Source organism: Haemorhous mexicanus, chromosome 8, assembly GCF_027477595.1.
Source record: "Haemorhous mexicanus isolate bHaeMex1 chromosome 8, bHaeMex1.pri, whole genome shotgun sequence".
Taxonomy (NCBI): domain Eukaryota; kingdom Metazoa; phylum Chordata; class Aves; order Passeriformes; family Fringillidae; genus Haemorhous; species Haemorhous mexicanus.
This window is the reverse complement of record NC_082348.1, coordinates 18,243,482-18,268,873: the sequence shown is the minus strand read 5'-3', so window position 1 is coordinate 18,268,873 and position 25,392 is coordinate 18,243,482. Positions and strand designations below refer to the sequence as shown.

At 36.3% G+C, this 25,392-nt stretch overlaps 2 protein-coding genes across 15 annotated transcripts in view; both read right to left on the bottom strand.

The window, feature by feature from the left end:
• Positions 1-657, bottom strand: part of CSRNP3 (cysteine and serine rich nuclear protein 3) — a 99,549-nt gene extending 98,892 nt beyond the window's left edge. Inside the window, exon 1 of the mRNA XM_059853000.1 lies at positions 430-657. The gene's annotated coding sequence lies outside the window, so the exon portion shown is untranslated. The remainder of the gene's footprint in view (positions 1-429) is intronic.
• A 1,466-nt stretch (positions 658-2,123) lies between these two features.
• The window catches only part of SCN2A (sodium voltage-gated channel alpha subunit 2), a 55,086-nt gene continuing 31,817 nt past the window's right edge, over positions 2,124-25,392 (bottom strand). For 10 of the 14 annotated variants that reach the window (XM_059852986.1, XM_059852989.1, XM_059852997.1 and 7 more), the window contains 10 exons: positions 19,262-19,382; positions 18,743-18,897; positions 16,502-16,675; positions 14,321-14,443; positions 9,303-9,584; positions 8,705-8,758; positions 7,730-7,867; positions 6,996-7,100; positions 6,557-6,827; positions 2,124-5,467 (listed from right to left, as the gene is read on the bottom strand). In XM_059852986.1, coding sequence (XP_059708969.1) covers positions 4,272-5,467; positions 6,557-6,827; positions 6,996-7,100; positions 7,730-7,867; positions 8,705-8,758; positions 9,303-9,584; positions 14,321-14,443; positions 16,502-16,675; positions 18,743-18,897; positions 19,262-19,382 — 2,619 coding nt within the window. In that variant the 3' untranslated portion in view covers positions 2,124-4,271. The remainder of the gene's footprint in view (positions 5,468-6,556; positions 6,828-6,995; positions 7,101-7,729; positions 7,868-8,704; positions 8,759-9,302; positions 9,585-14,320; positions 14,444-16,501; positions 16,676-18,742; positions 18,898-19,261; positions 19,383-25,392) is intronic. The other 4 variants (XM_059852994.1, XM_059852993.1, XM_059852999.1 and 1 more) reach the window with 2 other exon arrangements.

Below are 25,392 nucleotides of genomic sequence, written 5' to 3'. Positions count from 1 at the left end.
CCTGCCTACTGAGACCAGAAGATGTTTTAGACAAAGAAGGACCTGCAGGTGTACCATTGCTCCCGAGTTTGCTGTGCTGAGTGGATACAGAACATAGTTTCTCACACAGGACTAGCACACTCTTGCAGCACCACACATCTATCCAGAACCACAGACTACACAGAAATCCTCGGAGACGCTTCCCATTTATTCCGCGATGCCGGGGCCAGCGGGGGCCAGCGCAGCCCGCTCCGAGCGCTCGGTGCAGCGAGAGCAGGCCCAGGCTGGCACCCCCGGCCCAGCCAGGCCCGCCGGGGCGGCCCCACACACACCGAGGAGCTCCGAGCCGACGGGCGCGGCTGGGAATGGAAGCGCTGGGCCAGCGGCAGCACCGCGGGACGGCCAAAACCCACGGAGCCGAACGGCGTGCCGCAGGCCACCTCACCTCACCTCGCATCCCTTTACGCCAAACGCCAGGAGAGACAGGCGGTCTTACGGGCAGGATCCAGAACGTCTCCGCTTTGGGCACAGCCGCTCTCTCTGGGTGACTCCCAAGCGCAGATGCCAGCGGGGTTCGCCCTCCTCACCCGGATCGCCCAGCTCCACCGCCGCCTGAGCGCCTGCAAACGCGCACTGCGCTTGCGGCTCCTCACCTGAGCCGCCGGTGTTCCAGCGCTGCCTGGCGCCTCCCAGGCTCGCCAGCTGGCCCGCGCCCGGTTCGGCAGCCGCCGCCGCCAGGGACGCCGGGCCCCCGCCCTCCATCGCCGGCAGAGAGCGCGGCGAGCGGCGCTCCCCCGGCTCCGGGGCGGGGTGACCCCGAGCGGCTCCCGCGGCCGCCCCGCCCTCCCCGGGCGCTGCTGGGGCCCGCGGTGCCGAACCGGGCCGGGCCGGGGCAGCGCCGAGCGGGACGCTGCGGGGACACGCTTGGGCGTTCGCCGTGTCCTGTGTGCCTGTCACAGGTGCTTCCAGTACTGCTACAGATCTGTTTACAAAACAAACAAAGGGAGGGGTACCCAAGCACAACCACAGCTGCTTGTTCTGCTTGTTGTTTAATAATTTCTTTCTTTGTGCTCGTCTTCTGGTAAGCAAAAATCCCTCTCAGACACATACTGATTATTTTCAATCTAAGTCAGACAAATGTATTATTTATGTACCTGCAATATTTTCAAGAACTTTCCCTCCCCAAAAAACAACCAAACTAACGTGAAACTTGTCCTTTAATTTTGGATATTTTGGATATTTTGGATTTTGGTTTCTCTCTTCTCTCCCTATCTTAAACCCTGCCCTGACAATTGTTTTTTTTTACAGCTGAGGTGAAAAATCTAACTGAAACACTACAGCCTAAGTGCTCACTACACGAGTGTAGCAATACTCATTTCTAGAATGAACAACCTCAACAGACCTCAGTGGTTAAAAATTGTGGAGAGAAGGGACGAAAGGCATGCACCATCCTACTGCTCCATTTGTGTTTCTCCTGGGGTGGACACCCGAAGCTCAGAGTTCCACATCACACAGATTCCTGGGTACATCTGGTTTTCCCAATGCTCTTCAGAGGATCTGATGTAGAGTGCATATCTGCACATCTATGATGATTATTAGAGTTTGGACTTTTAATTTGTTTGGTGTAACCTTCATGGCATTACTTTAAGTTTAAGACAGAGAAAAATTCTTCTTAGAAATGGCACTCAAATATGATTGCTACCTAAAAATTTGGCTCTCATGTCTTATCATAAAATAATAAATTATACATAGAAAATAATGAGATAAATATTTTTTTCTTTATAACACAAAGATAATTCTTCACTTTAAATATAAAATATAATTGAAATTATACATACATTGCAGCCTTGGTAGCTAGAGACTTTCTTTAATATCTGGTTTTTAGTTGTCTCAGAACACCTGATATGAAAAAGTGATTCATGAGCTCTTATGTGTAATCCTGGGATCCTGAATAGGATTAATAGCCTCAAGAGTGTAAGTTCAAGTGATGTTTAAGATCTTTCAGAAAGCATGCAGCTTCAATTTTTTTTTTACTTTTCACAAATCTATTTCTAACATTTTATATATATTCATATTTTACTTTCATAGCACCTCTTGATATCCAATAGTTTTTAGTGGGAAAATAAAAAACACAGACAAAACCATTAAATACAATAAAAAATGAAGTCTTTATTCTTTTGGCTCAACTGTAATGTGGTTTACTGTTCTTTATGGTAATAGCATTTTCCTGCATGCAGTTCACCGACACACAAGTCAATATTTTTGTAAAAGGAGGAGTCAACATCGAATTTTTGCTTGTGTAAGAAACACAAAATGTCCTGATGTGATCAATTATACAAGTTTGCTATTTAATTCCTGTGGAAAAAAAAAAACATTGTGGATCCCATATTATATTTAGAACAGTTCTAGTGCAGCATGAATCAACAAGAATAAGAATAGTCTATGTAAACAAACACTGGTAAAGATTTCATGAATAAAAATACTACCTTGAAACTTCTGATGCAGGCAGTGCTAGAATCTTAAACAAATCCTCCCCACCGCATTTCAATTACAAGTTATATCTATTTGGAAGCAAGTGCATTTTGGACTCAGTTTGAAACTTATTTCACATTAAAATGTGTGCAAAAATACAGTACTAATAAAAAAGCAGAAACCTAAAGCTACCCCATTCTTTCCTTTGTTTCTTATTTTGTGAAGTTCTTGAATTAAAAAGTGCTATGGATAGAAAGTAATAAAAGTGACAGTAACATCAACCTGAAGATAATTCTCATTTCTTATTTTATGTACAAAATGCTGAAAAATAAAATAAAATGGTATTTTTTACAGTATTTATATTTTCTTAGAAAATTCTATCCATGTACTTTTCAACAGATTAAGCAGTTTGCAACATATCCTGTACAGTCTGACTATGCACTGTACAGTAGTCACTTAAAATTTTAGAATGCAAAGCAAGAAGCTCTTAAATAACTGCAAACTATTGCTTGATGTCATGAAAGAATGATGACCAATTGAACAATTTATTTCACTTAATCACTGAGCTATGGCTTCCCATATTAGACTCTTAACAGTGGAAGGAGTAAAATTACAGCAGCAAAGGCAAGATAAACATGCATCAGTGATAGCTTCCAAACTGTCTATAATGGTACAGAATACTTCATATTAGCTGTTGAGAGATTGCAAATTACACTTACTGTGGTACATATTTGATGCAATAAATATTGTGCACATGTCATTATTTGTTTGCTCAAACATGCACCACGGGATAAAATAACTATTTACATAGAGGGTACTTTTTTAATCAACACATACAATGTCAACCTTGCTGAGAGCAGAAGATGGCTAAATGATACTGCAGGGTGAAGCAGAACAACTTCATAATCCTTATGTTTTCCAGGTTTTTGGTAAACTCAATTTCCCAAGGTCAGGTAAACTGTTTTCCGCAGAAGAATACTTAGAAGTGGACTCTATGTCCCTCAGTAAAATTTTTATACAGAGATTGTTCAACTACTGTTAAATGACTTATGAAAAAATAAAACATCTGTTCTATTATTGTAGACTCTATGGGACTTTACAGGCACATTAAGATTTGTCTGGATGAGATACTAGATGGATACTGTTATTAAGCACCTCAACATACAGAGCCACCCTGAAACATGGAAGTAGTCAGACTGCTGCTTTGTGCGACGTCATGTTTTCCCATGCATGAACTACAAGTGCAGCATGCCTTCATGCAAATCACTTCTGTTTGTACATTATAGAGAATCCGAGAGTAGAACACCTGGTCCTCATACCCCCTTCCCCAACATAAAACCCATTTACAAAAATAGTCACATATAATAGTAAACAACCTGTGAATTAAAAAATGATAAGTTCACCAACACTGATTTCTGTAAAAATATGGCAAATGTGACTGTTGAAATGCTAACAGTGGATACAATTTTTGTACTGTGTGTTTTATGTTAAACTCAGAGATTCATAGGTTTGCACCTTATTTTTTTAACTGGTCCCTACAGTCTGGTTGGCCATTTTATTATCTCTTCAGCAGTGTCAGCTGGTACTAAAAACAACAACCTCCTGTCAAGATGTTACCCTGTTTTACAGAGCTGCAGTTTGATGACGAGGGGTCACTGTCTTGCTATAGGCACTGACCTTATATATATATATATATAATTATATATATATCTATATATGTAAAAACTGACAGTTTGGCATGTACCTCCTACAGGAGTCCTGTTGACACAAATACATACTTTTTCAGGCTGTAAACAGTTTATTACAAACAGCGTTCTATGTTACTTTTTACTTTCCCTGCTGTCTTTACCTTTATCTTCTTTTTCTGACTTGTCTTTTTCATATTTATCCTTGTCTGGCTTTGTTACACTGTCATAAGAAGGTGGGGAGGTTGTGGATGGGGTCATATCTGTTTTTTCTGGAGTGGAGTTCTCATTTAGTTTATCCATAATCATATCTTCTTTCATGGGCAGATCATCTTCCTCTTTACCTTTATCCTGACTAAATATACATGATACTTTTTTGACTTTTTGCCTTAAGAGGTGACGTCTGTAAGCACGCTGAATGATGACAGCAGACACCTCCTCCTGCTTTCGTTTCAGTGTGGTTGTGATTGGTTCATAGGAGACTTTAGAAGGATTGGCTGCCATAAACCGATCTTCCATCTGTATTCTGAGGGCGTCCATCTCCCCACTTTCTCCCAAAACACGCTTTGTGAAAGCAAACAAGATGTCAAGGCAGTGAATTCTGTCACCGCTCACCATGGGCAGATCCATTGCAATAAGCTGGACTTTGTTGGGTTTTGCTATGAGAAGAGGTGGATCTAATGAAGCTGCAAAATCTGATAATTTACTGAACTCTATGAATTGTGTGGCATCGGGGTCAAACTTCTCCCAGACTTCATAGAACATCTCAAAGTCATCCTCACTCAAGGGTTCGGCGCTTTCTTCAGTAGCAACACTGAAGTTCTCCAAAATCACAGCAATGTACATGTTCACCACTACCAGAAAGGATATGATAATGTAGCTGACAAAGAAGAAAATCCCAACAGAAGGGTTGCCACAGTCACCTTTCACAGAGCTCCCCGGGTGATCTTTATGGGGGTCACAGTCTGGCTCCCCACTGTTGAGAATTGGGGCGAGCAAACCGTCCCAGCCGGCGGACGTGGTGATCTGGAACAGGCAGATCATGCTGTTGCCAAACGTTTCAAAGTTGAACATGTCGTCAATCCCAACTTCCCTCTTGACATAGGCAAAGTTGGACATGCCAAAGATGGCATAGATGAACATGACCAGGAAGAGCAGCAGCCCAATGTTGAACAAAGCAGGAAGAGACATCATCAAAGCAAAGAGCAGAGTGCGGATTCCCTTAGCGCCTTTAATGAGGCGCAGGATTCGACCGATTCTGGCAAGTCGGATGACTCTGAATAGTGTGGGAGATACAAAGTACTTCTCAATCATCTCAGCCAAAAACATACCTAGGAAAAAACAAGTTAAATCAGTAAAGAGTATTATTACATTTAAAACCACTGCTAAAGAAATTTCTACAAGGATTGTAAAACTTTAAGAAGAGTAGGATACTTAAAAAGATTTTTAGGAATGAGCCATTCAGATTTTTTACAAAACCTTTGTGTTTGGTATACTTTTTAGGACAAACTGATAACTAGTGTATGTATATTAGCAAATGCTGAGATTAGAGGAATACCCTTTTGTTTAATTGTAACAAAAATAATCTCAGTTATTCTCAAGAAAGATCATATGCATATTAGTATTAAAATTCCATGTAATCAAGTTAGGTTATTAAAAAAAAAATGTATATTTTAAGAGAACTGTGACTTCTTAATCATACATAAAATAACACGAACACAGGTTTATTACTAATGACACAGAAATTCCAAACATAAACTGATAAAAAAGTTTTTTATAATTCACAGAAGAATAAAAGAATTGAGCATTGTATTATGTGTCTCAAAGCAGAAAAATAACTTTTTTGATACAAAAATAGCAAAACTGATTTGCATATTAAGGAGTACTTAAAAATTAAAAACCCACAATTTTTACTCAAGTTCTTTCAAGTTTGCTGCTCTAGATAAAGCAAAGGTTAGTGTAGTCATTATTTGTTACCACATCTCCTTCAGCTCTGCTTCTGCAGTGCTCACTCAGCCTCTCAGGATCAAACAAAGCTGAAGTAAGCAAAGGGTTTTACCCTGCTGTCTGGGTGCACACATCCTACCTTCATAATAGTCCCACAGAGATTTTGCTCTAGGATTTTGGATGACTGGACTCTTCCCCTGCAACTGTCACTGTAAGTTTGTATCAAAATCGACTTTCATGTATGCATAGGAATCTCTACTGATTTCAAATATAGATCTAATTGCAACCAGTAAAATGTAGGAGTGTATGAAATCTCTTGCTAAAAAATTCTTACTGTACTTTTCAGTTATCTTATAGATAAGACTTTCTAGTGACAAAGTTGAACCAAAATATAAATATAAATAGATTTTACATGCCAAAAATATATCCATGTTCACAGAATTAGACGTTTCATAAAAATGAGTTGCTCTTACCTACTATGGAGAGAATGACAACCACAAAATCAAAAATATTCCAACCTATAGTGAAGTAGTAATGACGAAGTGAAATCAATTTCAGGACAAATTCTCCAGTGAAAAGTACGATAAACACCAGGTTAATCCAATATAAAATGTTTTCCATGTCTTCACTCTGATCATCTGTTTCTACCATCATTGTGACCATGTTAAGGCAGATAAGTATCATGATACTGATATCAAATGCTTGTTTTGTTACAAAATCAAAGACCATGCCTTGGAATTTGTTCTGTTATAGCAGAAGAAAAAGAAAAAAAAAAGTATTTCAGATTAATAAGGCTTTTCTTATATCATGTATTTTTTTTTTTGCTTATGACTTATTTCAGCCTAAGGCATAACAGAAAAAAGCCAAATTTTAAGTAGATGGAAAAATAAGAGAAAACATTTTTATTCTTACTGCTGGTCGAGGTATAGGCTTTTGTGGTTTCTTGGAACCCAATTTTTTCATTGCATTGTAGTATTTCTTCTGTTCTTCTGTCATAAAAATGTCTTGACCTCCAAAGTAAACCCAAGAGACAAAAACTGGTTACAATCATGTACCTTTATTGATTACTTATAATAGTATTAATGATCACTCTTGTTCACATTCTCATCTGTGGGAAAATTTAGGACAGATATAAAAATCCTCTTTTATGATTTTTATCTTAAGTGTCAAGCTACAGAAGGTGTTGTGTTCAGCAGCTGGAACACTGATACCTTTTCAGGCAGTGTTGACAAAACACAAAGACTAAAGAGGGTACGAATAAAGATAATACAATGTTTGCTATCAAAGTTCAGAAATCTGTACTGCTGAGCTTTGTGACATGAAGGTAGTATAGCAAAGAGTTTTTATAGCTACATTTATCTATTTCAGTGGTTAGTCTTTTTATGAGTCAATTAAGGCTTCAGTCTCAAATCCACATCTTTACAAAGATGACATTGAGTATTTCACAAACCACAGAGAGTCATAGATTACCATTTGTCCATCAAACCCTCATCAAGCCAAATTTTAGGCTTTAGTAATTTAATGTATTTACTATGCAGTGCTCTTAACTAATTTATCATTTAAAAAATTATTAATAAAGTTGTCATCAGTGGACCAAAAATAAGAATTTTAAAATGTTCTTTTCAGAATAATTATGAAGTACTTATCTTCTTTTTCTGCTGATTGAAATTGTCTATGATGACACCAATAAAAAGGTTCAAGGTAAAAAAAGATCCAAAGATGATGAAGATGACAAAGTAAAGATACATGTACAGGTTATCTTCATACTTGGGCTGATCCAAAACCTGCAAAAAAGGCATAGAAACTACACATTAGTTTAACAGTGACTATAAAATATCTGCTGGATAGAATTTAGGGCTCTGTCACTGTAACCTTTTGTTCCTATGGTCAAATCCTGACATATATTCCAGTGATCTTCAATCTACAAGAAGTTACATTCTTTGCTATCAAACCTGATATTTCATTTTTAAAAATGTAACTGGCCTGCATGAATATAAAATAAATACTGAAAACACAATTGGTTTAAACTAGCAAAGTTCCACCTGTTTGGGTGTACAGACAACCAGAAACATCAAGTATTACATCTGCAGAACAGTTTATTCAATTGTCTACTTAGAACTAGAGGAAAACTTGCACCAAGGGAACAAGGGGCAGGCTGAAGGGTAGGAAAATACACAGGTCTAATTAAAAATAAGCACTCTGCCCTAAAGAAAGCAGTGAGGCAGCTTGCAGAGCGCAATGCTGTGCTTAACTATAAAAAGGATCAGTATTACAAAAAAAACCCAAAAACCCTCTCTGTAATGGTGTCTGTTTCCAAATATAAAGAATGGCTCAATGCATAATGAGAGGAGGAAAAGGTATTTCATGGCAACAGGTGTGTTGTAGGATCGAGGAATTTTGATTCAAGTGTACCATAGGGAAAATGGAACCGTTTAGGACTGTTCCTCTGCTTACCTCATTTCTTGTATTTTTCCCATGGCTTCCATTTTCTTTAACTACAAAATAATAGTAACTCTTTGTTCTTTCATTTTTACTGTAATTTCTGAAAGATGTTAAAATTGCATTCTCAAATCTTGGAGCTCATACAATCAATACAAATGGAGTCAAGGGACTCTACTTACATTACGAGAATCCACAGCTGCATACATGATATCCATCCATCCTTTAAATGTAGCCTATAAACAGAACACAGGTGCTTAGGTCACACTTTTCCTGGAAAATGGCTTGTCAGAAGCATTTTTTAGGAGCTGAAGACTAAGTGTCTTTTGCACTCATCATGAAAACCAGCGGAGTGAAATCCTAATAGCTGACTCTTGCCTTCTATTGTATGTTTTATTCATGTACAAGAATTGCAAGCCAGTTCTAATATCTGACTATAGAGGGACAGCATCCATTAAGAACTTTTTTCTGTTATGAATTATATCTGGTGTAGAAGTTATTTTTTCTGTGCATGAGCATTAGAGGTTTGCTTGATACAGATTCAATGCAGCTAATGTGTATTTGGTTTGAATTACATTTTTTTTCTTATAGTCATTATATCCTCTAGGCTTTGTGTTACTTCTGTGGAGTTATGGATTTATCTCACACTTCATAATTCAAACCAAGAATTGAGAGACAAAATTTTTTAATTAAAATAAAAGGACTAAGAAACCTTTTACTGTTACAAGTAAACAATAGAGATATAGAAAGATAAATAGAAATTAAGGACTGGTGACTCACCACTTGGAGCAGAGACAGGTAACCAAGGCCTACGTTGTCAAAGTTAACCTTCACATTCTTCCAGCGGGCCGTTTCATTGTTTTGTATGAGCTCCTCACATTGACTGAAGTTGTTAATTTGGCTGATATCGAACCTCTCATCGGTTGTAGTGTTAACACAGTAGTAAAACTTTCCAGCAAATAGATTTACTCCCATAATACTAAATATCAGCCAGAATATAAGGCAAACAAGAAGCACATTCATAATAGATGGAATTGCTCCTAACAGGGCATTCACCACAACCTGGAGTACAAATCAAACCAAAGAGAGACACTGTGAGAAGACAGGCACCAGGAACTTACAAATGCTTCACATGTAACATGCAATTATAATTCTAATATTGGTGTTACACTTCAATTGTTGAGAGTAACAAGTCAGAAAAGCAGTATAGAGAAAAGATAAAATGCCAAACTTAATTAGAAGGAAAAAATACAAATAGCAAATGGTAGCTTTAAAGAATGGGTAAAATAAGAACCAGTAAAACAAACTTTAAAAAAAAAAGAGGAAAAAAGTATTTATCAGTGCTTTTTAGAATATTTGCTTAATGTATATCTGCAAAGCCATAATAATTATAATCACTGATTGAATCAAACAAACCAAATTTTCAATACTACATATTTACTGGAAAAATCCAAGCAAGTTCAAATCTATTAATAAGCAAATTTCTAATTGAAAATAATTTTGAGTCATAAAACCAAGTGATATATGCATGTTCCTTTGGATGTTTACATTTAGAATTAGAAAAGTAGAAATGTTCAAACCAGGAAAGCTACTGAGTACCTGAACACACCAGAGCTGTTAGTGTTCAGGCAACTGACAGAAAAAACTTGAAAAAGAGACATGATTTAATTCCCAACTGAATTTTGGGAAAAATAAGGCTTCAGGAAAGAAAAATGTTAAAATGAGTCCATGTGTGATGATGAGCAATGATTAAAAACATGCCAGAATGAAAATAAAACACTAAGGAAAATAAAATTTGGGAGAAAGTAGGTCCATAATGAATGAAAATTATTAATTTAATGATGGAATCAATGATGCTAAATTAATTAATTCTTATTTTAAATCTCTCTGTAAATAACTCTAAGAATGTAAAATTTTTTAAGCATAGAGCACTGCCACAAACTTTGCCAAAACAACTGAAGCAGATCCTTGAAACTTAAAGAACTTTGCTTTTTTTTTTTTAATGCAAAACACTACCTGATACCTTGATGGGCTTTTTATACTTCTCTTAGTATATATGATGCAAGTACTAGGGCAGATCCTCCAGCATAATAAACTTATTGTTTCTGTTTGAAATACAAATATGTAGTGAAGTTTTATGAAGTATTTTGGCATTACAGTTATATCTGCAACTAACACCATCCCTAGAATCAGTGAATTATAAAATTAGTGATCCAGATGGGCTTTCATTCCTTGCCCCCTTACAGAACAGAAAATAAATCCTTTGAATATTAGATAGGTGATGAACCACCATCATGTGTACAATAGAGAATTGGGCTGAAGGAAAGAAGAGATTCTGTTGTACTTTCAGGGCCCCACTCCTGACAAAACACTACCTCTTTTGGGTGATACATACTTTTGACAACATTTGAGAGACTATAGGACTTCAGGGAAATTCTTGTTATACTTAAATTTAAGAAGTGGATCAAATGAAGTTGCTTGCAATGTAAACTACTCCATCACTCTATAAAAGCACAGAATGGTGCATGAAGTCCAAATATTCCATGGTTTTTTTGGTTTTTTGTACCTTTTTCCACATATTGTAAATCAAATGTTTTAATAAGTGGTTATATCTAGTAGGGAAATTTAAAACAAATCAGAATACTTTCTTAATCATACTAAAAATCTCCTTAGCAATACCTGTTATAAATTAATAAGCAAAAGTAATATAGAATTGTATAAGTCAGCATTTGGGTTGAGAGGATTCCCTAACTGATGGGTAAATCTCTTCTGACTATTTCAACAGTGCTGTCTTATGTTGACAAGCTTGTACTCAGCACTGTGAACACATGACTGTAGGAGGCCATAGGATATTATTTGATCTAGGCAAAATGAACAGTCTTATAACTATGCTGAATTAATTTAAATTGGAAAACCATGTACTCACTTATTTTTACAACAATTTGACTGAAATAATAAATGGCTAGGTAGTTTTTTTCCCAATTTAGGAATATTTTCCAAATATATTAGGTTTTTTTTATTGAAAGTTATCTCAATTATTTTACTCGAAAAATATAAGTAGATTTCTTAAATGTAATTATATCATCCATCAGGAACAATTTTTGAGACATAAAGGGATAGTTAATGAAGTGAAAATATTTGTCCTCCAGCTTTCAGTCTCAGGGCATCCAAGAATTCTGTTCCTCTTTGTGCTGCAGCTGCAGGTCCAGTCATGTTCTTTCTTTAATTGCTGGATTTCTACAGCTGACCTACTTTCTCTGGTATTAGTCTGAGTCCTGAAGCTATAGAGAACCAGCTTGTGATACAAATCATTTGAAGACACTCAAAACATACAGTTGAGCATCACTGGAAACACTGATCCCAACACCTTCTAGCTTCCTCCAGTAGTAAGTCTGTGAGGAAAGGGGGCTAGGCCTGACAGCAAATGAAAGCAGGGGAAGCATAAGAAAGACATCAAACCCCTTGTTTTCTACTTGAGAGAAAAAGGTATTAGTGCCTAGCACCACATAGCAGTGAGTGATACTGCTTGGGACAAAGAATGGACAGATTAATTATATTTCCACAGGCTATTTTAATGAAATACCAGGTGCAAATTAAAATATGACTTTCCTAGCAATAACAGTGGTGGGAAAATACAGGGAAAAAATAATGTTTTTCATAGAGGCAATTTTTTCTATTCATTACTAGTTTGCATGGGCACAAGTTGAAATCCTGGAGAATAGTACAGTGTTTTAAAAACTGTACATGTATTGAACAGAATTTCCTGCCTGTTTATGGGAAGTGCTCAATGGAAGCAATTTAAGTGTCTATGCAAATATATGCATTGTACTGTATTGTCATATTTTCAGTTCATACATGATAAACACCAATGGAATGATTGTGTTATGAACAGACATATTGAATTTCCATGTATCAGTCCTTAAAATAGTCTTATACTATTCTCTCCATCAACTTGAGCTACTGTATCTTTAAAGACACTGAACTTGGAATTAATTACTTTAAATAAGGCAAAGTTCAGTACATCCATTGGAACATTTCAATGGTTAACTGCCTAACTAATGAAGTTATAGGTCACATTTCTAAGTCTTAAGTAATCTAACTTCATCTACTACTTTTTATTGCATTTTTTGCTAAACTCATAAATCTTCTCCTCATCTGAGTATTGTACAAAGAGATACAGTTGGCAGATCAGGATCAAATCCATAGATAAGGTTTACACAAACATGGAAGTAATGGGATTTACAATTACCCCAAAACCTGCATGGCCATGTTATTGGGTTTTTTCCTTGCAACAATAAATTGCCACTGAAGCAATTTTATATAAAATTTTAAAAAAAATTATTTTGGGTTTTTTTGTTTTGCTAATTGTTGTCATGAAAGAAACCCCAACAGTTAATATGATTTTAGTGAGATAATACGGATGCTTTAGACAAGCCTTACCTCTCATATAAACATCCCAAATTTTCAAATTTGCTTTAGTAAAAGTCCAGAAATTTTTTTGAGGCAAAAAAATGCTATTTCCTGTTTGAAATCATAACATTTCATCAAAGGCCATTTCCTTTTTCATTGAATTCTCTTCTCTTACTTTCCACACACAGAGAACTTGACATTTTCTTCAGAAGCTCACCAGTTTGCAGTTGATTTACAAATTAGCTAATCAGCTTATCACCTGGGGTGGCAAAGATTAGTGATCGCAGGAGGGAGCTCACACAAGGATCCCTTTTAATTGTGGTGGTAGGGTTCCAGTTCAGGTGCATTTGCTGATGCCCACTATGGCAGTCTGTCCAAGAGAGACAGATGGACCCCGAAGATGTAAGCCAGACATCGTCCAGTGGCTGGAGCTAGAAATATCTACCATGTCTGGCTGTTCACTACTACCCTTGAGAGAAACATTTCTAGAGCTTTTGAGTCATGGCTGAGTACATCAGGGCTTTGTCCATATCAGTGCACTAAAGAAGTGATTTAAACTGACCACTTTGACTTTGCACTGAGACAGACTGAACATGCCCTGTTGGGCAGCTGAGGGTCTCAGCTGTGGTAACTGACAGAGTGATAACAAACAGCTGGGGACAGTAACTTCTCAAATGTACCAGGAAAACTCTAATATGCTTTCAGGCTGCTTAGTGCTCTGCAGATTATACTTAACATTTTACAATCATTATGGAAAGCAGTAAGCAACCAGAAATCATAAAACCAGTCCATCTCTGATAGGCTAGAAAAGTTTTCTTAAATAGAATGCAATGGTTCAAATATGAAAGAGAGAAGGTATTTTAACACTGCTAATTTACTTATTAACATACAAATTATTTACAAAACTTTTAGTTCTAAAAGACATTCCCAATTTATATATACAGAATACTATGTTAAAAGATATAGACTATGTATGATAGCCTAAACTGGTACAAAATACACATGTGCATGCATACATGAATGTATGTGCACGCACTTTTAAGGGGAAGTATTGGAGCTTTTTTAAACTGTTCTGACTATAGCAGGATGTGTTTGTATAGGATAAATTCAGTAATATTGCATAGATCCATGCAGTTGATAAGTCCTTGGGCCCTCCAGGAAAGTATGAAAATGGGGAAAGGCCAAGGAGCCTCATTAAGTGTAACAATATGTGCAATAATGCATGATTTCATATAAGCAGATGAAGCCTGTTGCTTATATGTTAGTGATAAATGTGAAATATATAGGATGGTAGTGTAGCATTTCTGCATGGATTGGTTGTTGATTATTCTGCATGCATTGTTTCCGTGGATGCATGCATTATTTCAGATTCTTTCACGTGGTCTTACCCTCATCCCTTCAAATCGCGACAAGGCTCTTAGAGGTCTCAAAGCTCTTAGTGTCCTAAGGGATTTAATCGCACCAAGTTCTGAGTAGCCCAAGGCATTAGCTGTTAAGCTAACCAAAGAGACCTACACAAAAACAGAAAGGCAATATTGCTCATTCATCTTTATATCCTTCCGACACATGTGGTGGGAATGATGTGTGCCCTGAACTTCTCAAAAAGATTCAAGGCTGGACCTCTTTCTCCAGGAAACCCTCTATAATGGAGAAAAATTTTTATGTCAGACAAAGTAGAATAAAAAGATATTCTAGGTACCTGTTGATGAAATCATGTTGATAGCATGGTATAAAAGTGCCTTCTATAGTCACATAAACCAGTCAACATTTGGTGGGATTTAAACAAAAATGAAGTCACATGCAAAAACAAAACACCCAAAAGCTGGGTGAATTGGAATGGACAATTTAGGTAAGGACTTCCCATGATATCTTCAGAACTTGATGAGAATGTAAACGCTCTCAAAAACCACATCCAGACCTTGCTTTTGGTCAAATGTAACTTTCTAGTGTCCAGAAAATCTTATTCAACAGCCATAGCTACCAGTGCTGTTCAGATTTAACCGGACTAATCAAGACTGAGAACCAACTGTTAGACAATGGCAGAAGCTTCACTGTTAGGCATATCCACACTTCATTACATTCCCTGTGACTCCTTTAACCACTTCATCAATCCTGGCTTGCATAACGCTGGTCTGGTCTGCAGGCAGATGAGTAAATAAACTAGAATAGCTGTAAAATAAATAATACAATTATCTTTCATCAATGATCCTTGGAAATGTATTTCTAATAGCCATTGGGAAGGAGTGGCCCTAATAAATCAAAAATAAAACATATCACCTTCTATTTATGTCTATTTAATGCCCTTCCCTTCCCTCCCATCCTTCCTGCTCTCTCAATACCTGCATCTCCAAATTGTTCATTTTGCTTTTTTATTTCAATTTCCGTCTATAGATTAAAATGAATGCCTCAGATAATAATTTTTTTTATTTTAAAAAAAGCACCAAGGTAAGGTTGGCATGAAAAACTAATAAAGCTAATAAAGCTAGTCACAGAAGTAACTAAACCACAGATTATCAGATAAGAATTAAATATTTGTTTGTAAATACAAGTTCTACTGGTCATGGCAATTTATACATGGGGTGATTGAGCCAATACATATTTTACAGAAGTACAGACTCAATCATAAAATACTCTATGAGTACACAGTCATGTTTTATCACAGGACTTGCAATGGTGGTCTGGATTTACAAGGTATAGCATTTTTCAAGCTCTGTGTAGTAAAGACCATCACTGTTGTTTTATGGAGCTATTTAGCAATTTCTATAGAATTCTGGTGCTTTTCTTAATGTGCAAATAGGTGGTTTAAGACATACCCTTAACTTGCATCCCATGGGAATTACATCTGTGGAACTGAGAAGTAAATCAGGCTATTGGGGATGGAAGGGAAATGAACATCTGCTATATGGTCAAAGATCTGTAGTCTTCCATTTATGCCACCCAGTACTTTACATACATTGTTAATCATGTAGACCTGAAATTACAATGCACTTCTCACTAGGTCTCCTTCAGACAATGTGTATCTGCTCCTTGGTAGTGCAGCCTTTGGCAAATCATGTGGGAACCCATTCTAGGGGGGCTCATCTGTGGTTCTCAGAACTGTCTCTTTGAGGTCACCCCCATGATACAGTGAAAAGTGCAAGGGTACTGAACAGTAGAATGGAACTGACAACTCCTAGCAGTATTTACCTTTCATATTGCACAGAGTAAGTGACAGGACACTTACAGTAATTCATAAGAATATTAGAAAAAGTTTGAGAAATTGCTTCCATATACAAAAAAAAAAAAATGAAGAGGATGAACAGCATCTTTTCTATACCATCAAAAAAGATAGTAAAAAGCATAATTTCAAGAAAGAATTACAACTTCATAAAACAAGAGAATTAAAAAAAAACATTTCTAGAGAAATAAGTATATCCAAATTTTTTTTTCCATCCTGAACAGAATTATAAACCATACCACCACAGCAGTTAAAATAGAGTTTTTGTTGAATAGAACAGAAATCTTATCCTGAAAATATAATGTTATTTTTTTTTAAGCCTATCGTACAGGACATGAAAAAGAATACATACATCAACAATCAGGAAGTCCAGCCAGCACCATGCATTAGTGAAATAGGTTTGAAAGCCATAAGCAACCCATTTTAAAAGCATTTCCAGAATGAAGATATAGGTGAAAACTTTGTCAGCATATTCCAGCATGGTCTTGATAGTTTTACGTTGCTCTATGTAGATATCTTCAAATGCCTGTGAAAAAGATTTTTGAAGATATAATTAAATGTCTTCCCAATTTGCAGTGTCAAATAGGAATGGCCAGGAAAAAAATTTGAATTGAAAAAATATGCATGATGGTAAGGCATGTATCTTTCTCTCAAGTGTAACTTTGGCTTTCACTTAATACTTTTCATAAAACTGGGCCCAAACAATATTCATCTTTCAGCTGAGCTGAGCAGCATTACACAAAACTTACTGTAAGACAACTCTTCAAACTTCATTTTAATTGGCTTCCATGGATAATGTTTGTATAGCCAGGTTTTGGTAGTGAGGGGAGCTAGAGGGGTGGCTTCTGTGGGAAGCTCCTAGAAGCTTCCTTCATTGTCCAGCAGAGCCAATGCCAGCTGGCTCCAGGACAGACCCACCACTGGCCAAGGCCAAGCCAGTCAGGAATGACGGTAACACCTCCATGACAATATATTTAAGAAGGATAAAAAAATATTGCACATGCAGAATTGCAGGCAGAGAAAGTGGAGTGAGAATATGTGAGAGGAACAGCTCTGCAGATGTCAGGGTCAGTGGAGAAGAAAGGGCAGGAGGTGCTCCAGGCACTGGAGCTGAGATTGCCCTGCAGCCCATGGTGCAGCCCATGGTGAAGCAGCTGTGCCCCTGCAGCCCATGGAGATCCACAGAGATGTAGAGATCCACCTGCAGCCCCTGGAAGAGCCCCATGCTGGAGCGGGGTATGCCCAAAAACAGGCTGTGGACCTGAGGGAAACCCATGCTAGAGCAGGCTTCTCACAAGGACCTGCAGACCATAGAGAGAGGAGCCCGTGCTGGAACAGGTGGCCCAGTAGGACCTGTAGGACCAGGAGGACTGGATCAGGCTGTGCCTGAAGGACTGTGTTCCATGGAATAGGGACCCACATTGGAGCAGTTTTTGGAGGACTGTTGCCTGTGGGATGGACTCACATCAGAGAAGTTCACAGAGAACTGTCTCCCGTGGACGGGACCCCATGCTGGAGCAGGGGAAGGACTCCTCTCACTGAGCAGTGGCAGAAACAATGTATGATGAACTGACCACAATGTACATTCCCTGTCTACCTGCACTGCTGGGGGAGGATGTCGAGCTGGGAAGGAGGGAGAGATGGTGCGAAGATTTATTTTACTTTTCATTATCCTGCTCTGATTTTGTTAATAATAAATTCAGTTAATAGCCCTAGGCTGAGTCTGTTTTGCCCATTACAGTATTTGATGGCTGATCTCTCCTGGGCCTTATCTCAACCCATGAACCCTTCATTACATTTTCTCTCCCTTATCCACGTGTAGAGTTACAGAGCACCTTTGGTGGGTACCTGGCATCAACAGATAGCAAGGGTCAACTCACTACAGATAGCAAGGGCCTATTTACTTTAGGATTTCCTTTGTGGGAGTTACAAATTTATATTAAAATTATATGAGGGATTTAAAAATGACTGTGTGATACAGTATTTTTGAGGAATAATTGAAACCAAACTATGCACACTAACTCACAAAGCAATCCTAAATTGAGATAACTGTCTCATCAAAAGAAAATGTATACATTGACAATGAATCACTGTGCATTGTGTAGAAAGAATATTATATTCTGCCCCTGCTGTGAGAAACTAATTACTTCAATACCTACTCAGTGCACCTGATTTAACACCAAACTGAAAAATATCTGATGAAATTGTGTTGGCACCTTCCTCCTCAGTTTGACAATATGAGTTGCTGCTGATAAGTTCATGGCTCAGCTGTGTTTTTATTTAAATGTGTATTTAAAAAATAAACTATTATCATCAATATTAAGACAAGTGAACACCAGTCTGATAAAACTAATTTCTTATTTTCATTAACACTACATTTTGAACTTGCCAAAGTTTGTTTCACAGCCCACAAGCAAATTCTTACATGTTTTACAATATATGCCAAATACCTGCAGATATATATTTATATTAGAACATATATTAATTGGATATCAAATTCTAATTTGTTACCTGTAGCTATGTGATTAACTGTAATTTTAAATGCTTGCTGTTTAAAATCACAATAGTCACAATAGTTCCACACTTAATTTACCAGAGCACCGCTGCTGAGAAGAATCATGAAGACTATGAAGGTCTCAAACCAGTTGTGTTCAACAATCTTATAGCAGGTTTTCCTAAGATTCCACCAGATTTTCCCCTTTCCTTCTTCTACACTGACTTGACAGCATTTGAATCTCCGCACACACCCTAAATGTGATAATAAATTGTGAGATGTCAGAATAAAGTAAATATTTATAAAGAATCACAATGAATGGTAATCAATTGACTTATTTCTTATCATAGTGCTGCTGCATTAGATCCTTATAATTCCTCTTTGAGCATTTTTGTTTAGTATTTGAATTTAAATCTTTGTATCTTTTGCAATACCTTCCAAAGAGAGGGAACACCCAAGAACAGTAAATCTATGGCAGTAACTCTGAAAGAGTTACTAGTACTAACAAATATTACAACTATAATCACTAAACTTCTTTTGATTTTGAATAAAAAGAGAATCCTGCACAAATCCACACAACTAGGTCTATTTATCTTGCCTTTATTTTGCTTTGCCTACCTTCTGTAAAACAAGCTTCTGGCTCTAGAACTTCTTCTGGTTCTGCCTCTGGCTGTTCACCTTCTGGAGGTAGTCCAATATCAACTGTGCTGCCTTCTGATGAACTGGATGCATTCAATTTCTGTAAATGAAACCCCACATAATTATTTTTTTCCAGTTTTATTATTTTGACTAGAAATTTATGTTGGAAATGTATATCAAAATATTTTGAATGTATTCAATGTTGTGATACTAAAATCACTTCTAATCGACAATCTATAATGCCAAATTGCTCTACTACAGGTGAGGTCACAAGATTAGAAACTACATAACGTGCATTTTCCCTATTGAAAATATTTTGATATTTTCATACAAGGAATTGCTGGAATTACTAGAGTATTATTCTGAGCCACACATAAGAATTTTGAAATGAAATGTCAGTAAGCTGAGAATGGGTGCTTTCCACATTTTGTACTGTTTAATTATTCCAATCATGTGGCTGCATTTTAGGTTACACTTTAGATAGCATGTGTTAGTACAAAAAAATTTCCAACATCATGACCAAACCAACAGCAAGCTGCACAGATGTATTTTCATGTCTCAAGTAAATATTATTCCAGCAAGTCTGTAAAAAGCTAACTAAACCTAAAGTTTTAATGTAATGTTTTCATTATTATTGACATGAAAACACATGTTATGAGTTTTATAGGATAATTTAAGTATCTTTATTTCCAAAAGAGCAGCACATTACTTTAGGAGCAGTAGCTGATATTTTGCATACTCACTTGCCAATGCATTTTCTGAATTTATTGTGCATTTTGAAACTACTTATTACTTTGGCACAGTACACATAGATGTCCAATTACTATAAAAGGCCAAAAAAAATTTGAATTATTAAAGTTAAAAGAATTTATTTTAAAACAATATTGTAATAAAATAATACTGCACCAATAAATCATACCAATATTATAATCCAAACCTTAAAAATTATTCTTTCACACAATCATATGATGCTGGCAGCAGACAAATATGAGTACTATAATAAGTAAAAGTAGTTTGATGATAGCATTCTATGACTCTTCGAATGTTATCACTATATGGAGTATAACATCAGTAAAATGGCTGCATTGATAAGTAGCTAATCTTAGAAAGGGAATGATGTAAGCAGATTTAGAATAGAGTCTATAGGGAATTAATATTAGACAGAGATGGTCTATGACAACATTAAAGATATTTATTTTTGCTGACACTTAAATCTGAAGTTAGAGGCATTATTCCTTTAAAATATGTCTGAAAAGCTTCAAATTCTATACAGTTTTTTGTAAAGGAAATGTAAACAGTACTAATGTGTGGATACAAAAAGTAACTTGAGACATTTAATGGAATTTTACATAGCAACAAATATTCAGCATGTTCTTCAAACAAAAAGAAGATTTAGTTCTTCCTCCCCCATTCTGATTCTATTGAATCACACCGACAGTATATTGTGTTGTGATTCCGACATAAGCTTAACTTTGATTTTTGTGTACCGTGTTTCAAAAAAAACACATTTCAGAGGAAGGCTGAACAAATGGAAACATGTATTGGAGGGTGTCTTATGCACCTAGTTTCAGTGACATCTGCACACCCATTTCATCTATGCTTTTTTGAATTTCCCAGTTTAGACATTCATGTCTCATATTTCTGCATGAGTTTTAACATCTCTTGAGGTCAGGTCCAATGTACAGAGAGATGGATGCACACTTTTCTGCAGATTATTATTGACAAATTTCAGATTGCAATATGTTTGAATTATAGATAATGCATGGCAGTTTGGTCATTGTGGAATATTGCCTCTGAAACAGAGAAACTAGAAAGTATGGCATAAATACTGTAGTCATCAAGGAAGGACCACAGCATTTAAACATCAGTGCAGGTCAATCATCAGTTTGAGAAAAAGCCAGAAATACCATAAATGCAAGGTACATTAAAAAAATTACATATTATAATTAAAGTTACCATTTATCAATACAATACAGTAAATAATTTTTATACTGAGAAGTGACTCTTTTATTACATAGTGTTTTCTTAAAATGTTGCTTGCATCATTCCAATCTGGAGAGCATTTCTAGCAGAATGCTGTAGTAGTAGCAGAGCAAACAAAAATTATGAACTGGCTGAACCGTAAATTGGAACGACCTACTGTCCATTCTTTTACAGGAAAATGAAGAGTTCAGTGACTTAGATATTATGCAGTTAGTTTAATAAGCAAAAAGGGGTAATGAATTCCTATTACTGAAATTGCTTAAAACTAACAGTTAACTCAACATGGAAGATTAGATATAGCTGCTATAAGGAGAGATCACAAATATCAGATAGAAAGGTAAAAAATTATCAATAGAACTGTAAATTATCAAGAACATCAAAGAGACAACTTTATTTATGTGGGGCACTATGTATGGTGAGAAGTATCTTTCAAGTCTCTTCTCACTAATAATCTGCTATGCTTCATTTACAGAGCTGTAACAATAATCACAGGAGTTAAACTGAACAGAAGAATCCTAAATTGAATCAACAGCAGCTGATACTTTAAATGCAACATTTAAATGCCTCATCCCACTAAGAACTCAGTTACTCTTCTGCTGATGTAACAGAGTATTTCCTTAGCATGCTGCTCTATTATACCTGAATTTAGCCCCAACCAGATCAGTATATAAAGAAAAATATTACAAAAATTATTCAATAAATTCAGTCTGTAAGAGCTCAGCATCATTTGGGAAAGAACAAAAACCAGACATTTTCAACAGTATAATTTCTTTTTTCATTTTTCTTTGTTATTTTTAACATTGAATTTATTCTATGGCATTATGTACAAAATTTATAAAATTTTGTATGCATTAGAATCAGATAAAAGGATTTTATGATACAACATCTCAAGATTTTATTGACTCAATTAAGTTCAGTATGCTAGGAAAACTTTTCAGTAATATTTACATATTTCCACAGCAAACTTATGCTCTGGCATAAAGCAGCTGACTCAGGGACTTTGTACTGATTTCTTTGTATTCAACACAAGATGACCTGCCAATGGATCACGTTATTCCTATCACGTTTGTCCATGCCTTAATACATAGGAAGATTTTTCTAGCAGTTACTGTGACTTACCAGTGTTCACACATATGGAATCCAGCTGGCTAGCTAGACTACCCCAACTGCAGACCCTGATGTTAGATATTTAGCATATATCCCAGTTCTTTACCTAAACATTTCTAAAAGTTACCTTTGTACCTGGTAAATTGCTTTCTGCATACCAGCATTACAAAAAGTGAATTTAGGCTGTTTATTTAACATGTATATAGCTGTAAAAAAAAAAAAATGAACCTATAGAAACAAGACAATAATCAAACCCAAGCATGAGCTTTGAACTAATAGTAAGTCCATTTTAAGCTTTTTGTTCTACCATGAGTCTAGATTTCAAAAGGATTCAGTCATGCATATTATAAGAGATTTATCAGGATCAAGCATTAGACACTCTTTGAGGGTTATGAAGATAGAAATTTTCTGAATAGTATGCTAAGAAAATTATTCTCAGAGAAATCTGTTTTTCAAAACCTTGCAATGTACATACTCTACCTCCTTTTCGAAGAAGACAGTAAGGGGACAAAAGCAGTTAGATGTTTCTAAAGCAGCAGTACTGATTATCCTAGAGATTGAAATATCTTTTACATCACATGTACCAACAGCCTTGCCAGACATGCTTTAGTCAGCAATACAGAACAGTATGAGATACAGATTTTAATTTAGCTTTCAAGATAGGAAAGCAGCTTGCCTATCAGAGAAGCATTGCAAAAAGCAGCAGCCAAGATTAGGTCAGGAAGTTTTTGACATAATTACTTTCTGAACCTTGACAACATCACATAGATTCATACAATTCTGCTTCACTTACAGCCAGGCAACTTCTAACATTTCCTTGTTTGTTCCAAAGATGATTATCTGAGAGTAGATGGACAGCTCTTAGCTTTTTTAACATTTTTAACAAAGGCTGAAATTTCATGATTGGCCAGGATGCCACTAACAGATGTAGAAATTATAATTTAAGGGATTGAAGGAGCAAAGAGCAGGACGGACATAAGAAGGAAGATGGAGCCAAGAGAAACCACCATTTTGATTTTGCTTTCAATTTCCTTTCCTCACAAATACCTGTGAAAATGCTAAATAATGGAAATTAAATTGGTTTTATTTTCTCAGTGCTGTGTGGATGTCAGTATGAAAATGAAATGTTCTGTGATATAAATGGCAATATTCTATCCAAACTATCCAGTCTTTTTCTGTATGGCTATATCACCTATAAAATCTTCAAAGTGGTAGATATCATTGTGATTCCAGTGGTGTAATTAAGGGGAATCTGGATTTCACTCTTTCAAATGCTTATACAGTTAGGCAGAATAACTCTCTAAGTATATAAATCTAGAACACTGTAAATCAAAGCAAAACCATCTTGTGGTGATTATTGATTGCAAATACTGCAAAAACTCAGTATCTCTAAATTATGGTCCACTCTGGACTTTATTGATATTCATAATTCCTTTGATCTACTTATTCATGAGAATTTATTAAAGGAAAATATTTGCAAAAAAAGTTTTATGAAAGCAAAAGCATTTCAAGTAGCAGTGGAAATATGCTCCAGTGGGAAAAAGCCCTCCTGCCAGTTCCTACTTTAAAAGGCTCTTTAATTCATACAAGCAATAGTGAAAGGATATTTCTGAAATAGAGTAAGGGACTTCTGTTTGCAAATATTAATTAAGCAAACTTCCATTAACATTAGCAACTTAATATCATCCATAGTGAATCACAATATGCTAATACAATGTTATCAATTCACAATACAAAGCCTAAATTCTTCAGAGTATCAAGGGATTTTAAATAAGGAATATTTTTAAATCAAAATACATCTTATCAGAATAATTATTCTTTAGAAAATATAAGAGGAAAAGCTCTGGAGCAAGTATGTTTTAATTCCACTGATTTACAAAAGTGAAAGCAGCAGCTGTGGTGTTGTAAATATTATGGCATTAAGAGGTGAGATGTAAATCACACTGAAGCTGAGGAACTTCCACACATTTTGATCCAAACTCAGTTGATTATTTTCTTGAATGCTAAACTTTGTCTGTTACTGATGAGATAAGTTTCTCAAGGCAGACAATTTTAGCTGTTTGGGGAGGTAATGATTTTTTGACCATAAATTAAAGAGTTTCAATAAGATTGAATTGGGCCACATCTTGCAATCAGTGTTCTCTTTGCCCCTCTACACCTAAGTGTGAGTGTAAGTAAGAGCAGAACTGATCTCTGAATGTTTAACCAGCCAAATAACAGTTTTGTATGAATTCTTTCAACCAAATTAAGGTCACATGCTTTGACTGCAGAAATTAAATTAATTTCATGCTTAATGGTGCTCCAAGTACTGCATATTAATTTCCAAAATAATGAAATGCTTATATAAGTACTAAAGAAAAGCACTTCTAAAAAAAAAGGGAAAAATAAAAACATGACTATGATGAGTTTGCAGGTTACCTCCATTATAAGTTAAAATACAATAATATGAGAGTTTTCTAAAACAGCTAGCAGCTTTTTATTATCAACACAATTTACAGATGATCTTATATATAAATATAAGATTCTGATGAGAAATGTGGCATATGTGTTACATACCCTGCCTTCCCTCATAGCAAAAGAAAACCCTTCAAAAACAGAATCCTGAATTCTATATCATCAAGATTAGGAGAGGTACATAGCATGCACTGCAAAATACTATTAAAATATTACGGAGAGGATCAGAACCACAGAAATCCTGGAGCTGCTGCTCTTGCCTGACCATGCTGTGATGCGAGTCCCGTGGCTCAGCAGGGAGCAGCTGTGCATGTTGGTACTTTTTGCAATGAATGGGACAGGATCATAGCTGAAGAGCATGCAGGCCAGTCAATATTGGCTAAAAGGTGATTAAATAGGATATAGAGAGATGTATAACTTGCTTAGGTAACCTGTGTAAAACTGGTGACACGATGCTCTGCCTCGCTAAAAGGCACCAGAGCTGCCCGCTTGACTGATCCAGCTTGGTTCTACTCCTGTGAGAAGTAAGAACGGTAGGAAATGAAGTTCAGGACACAGCACCTCTG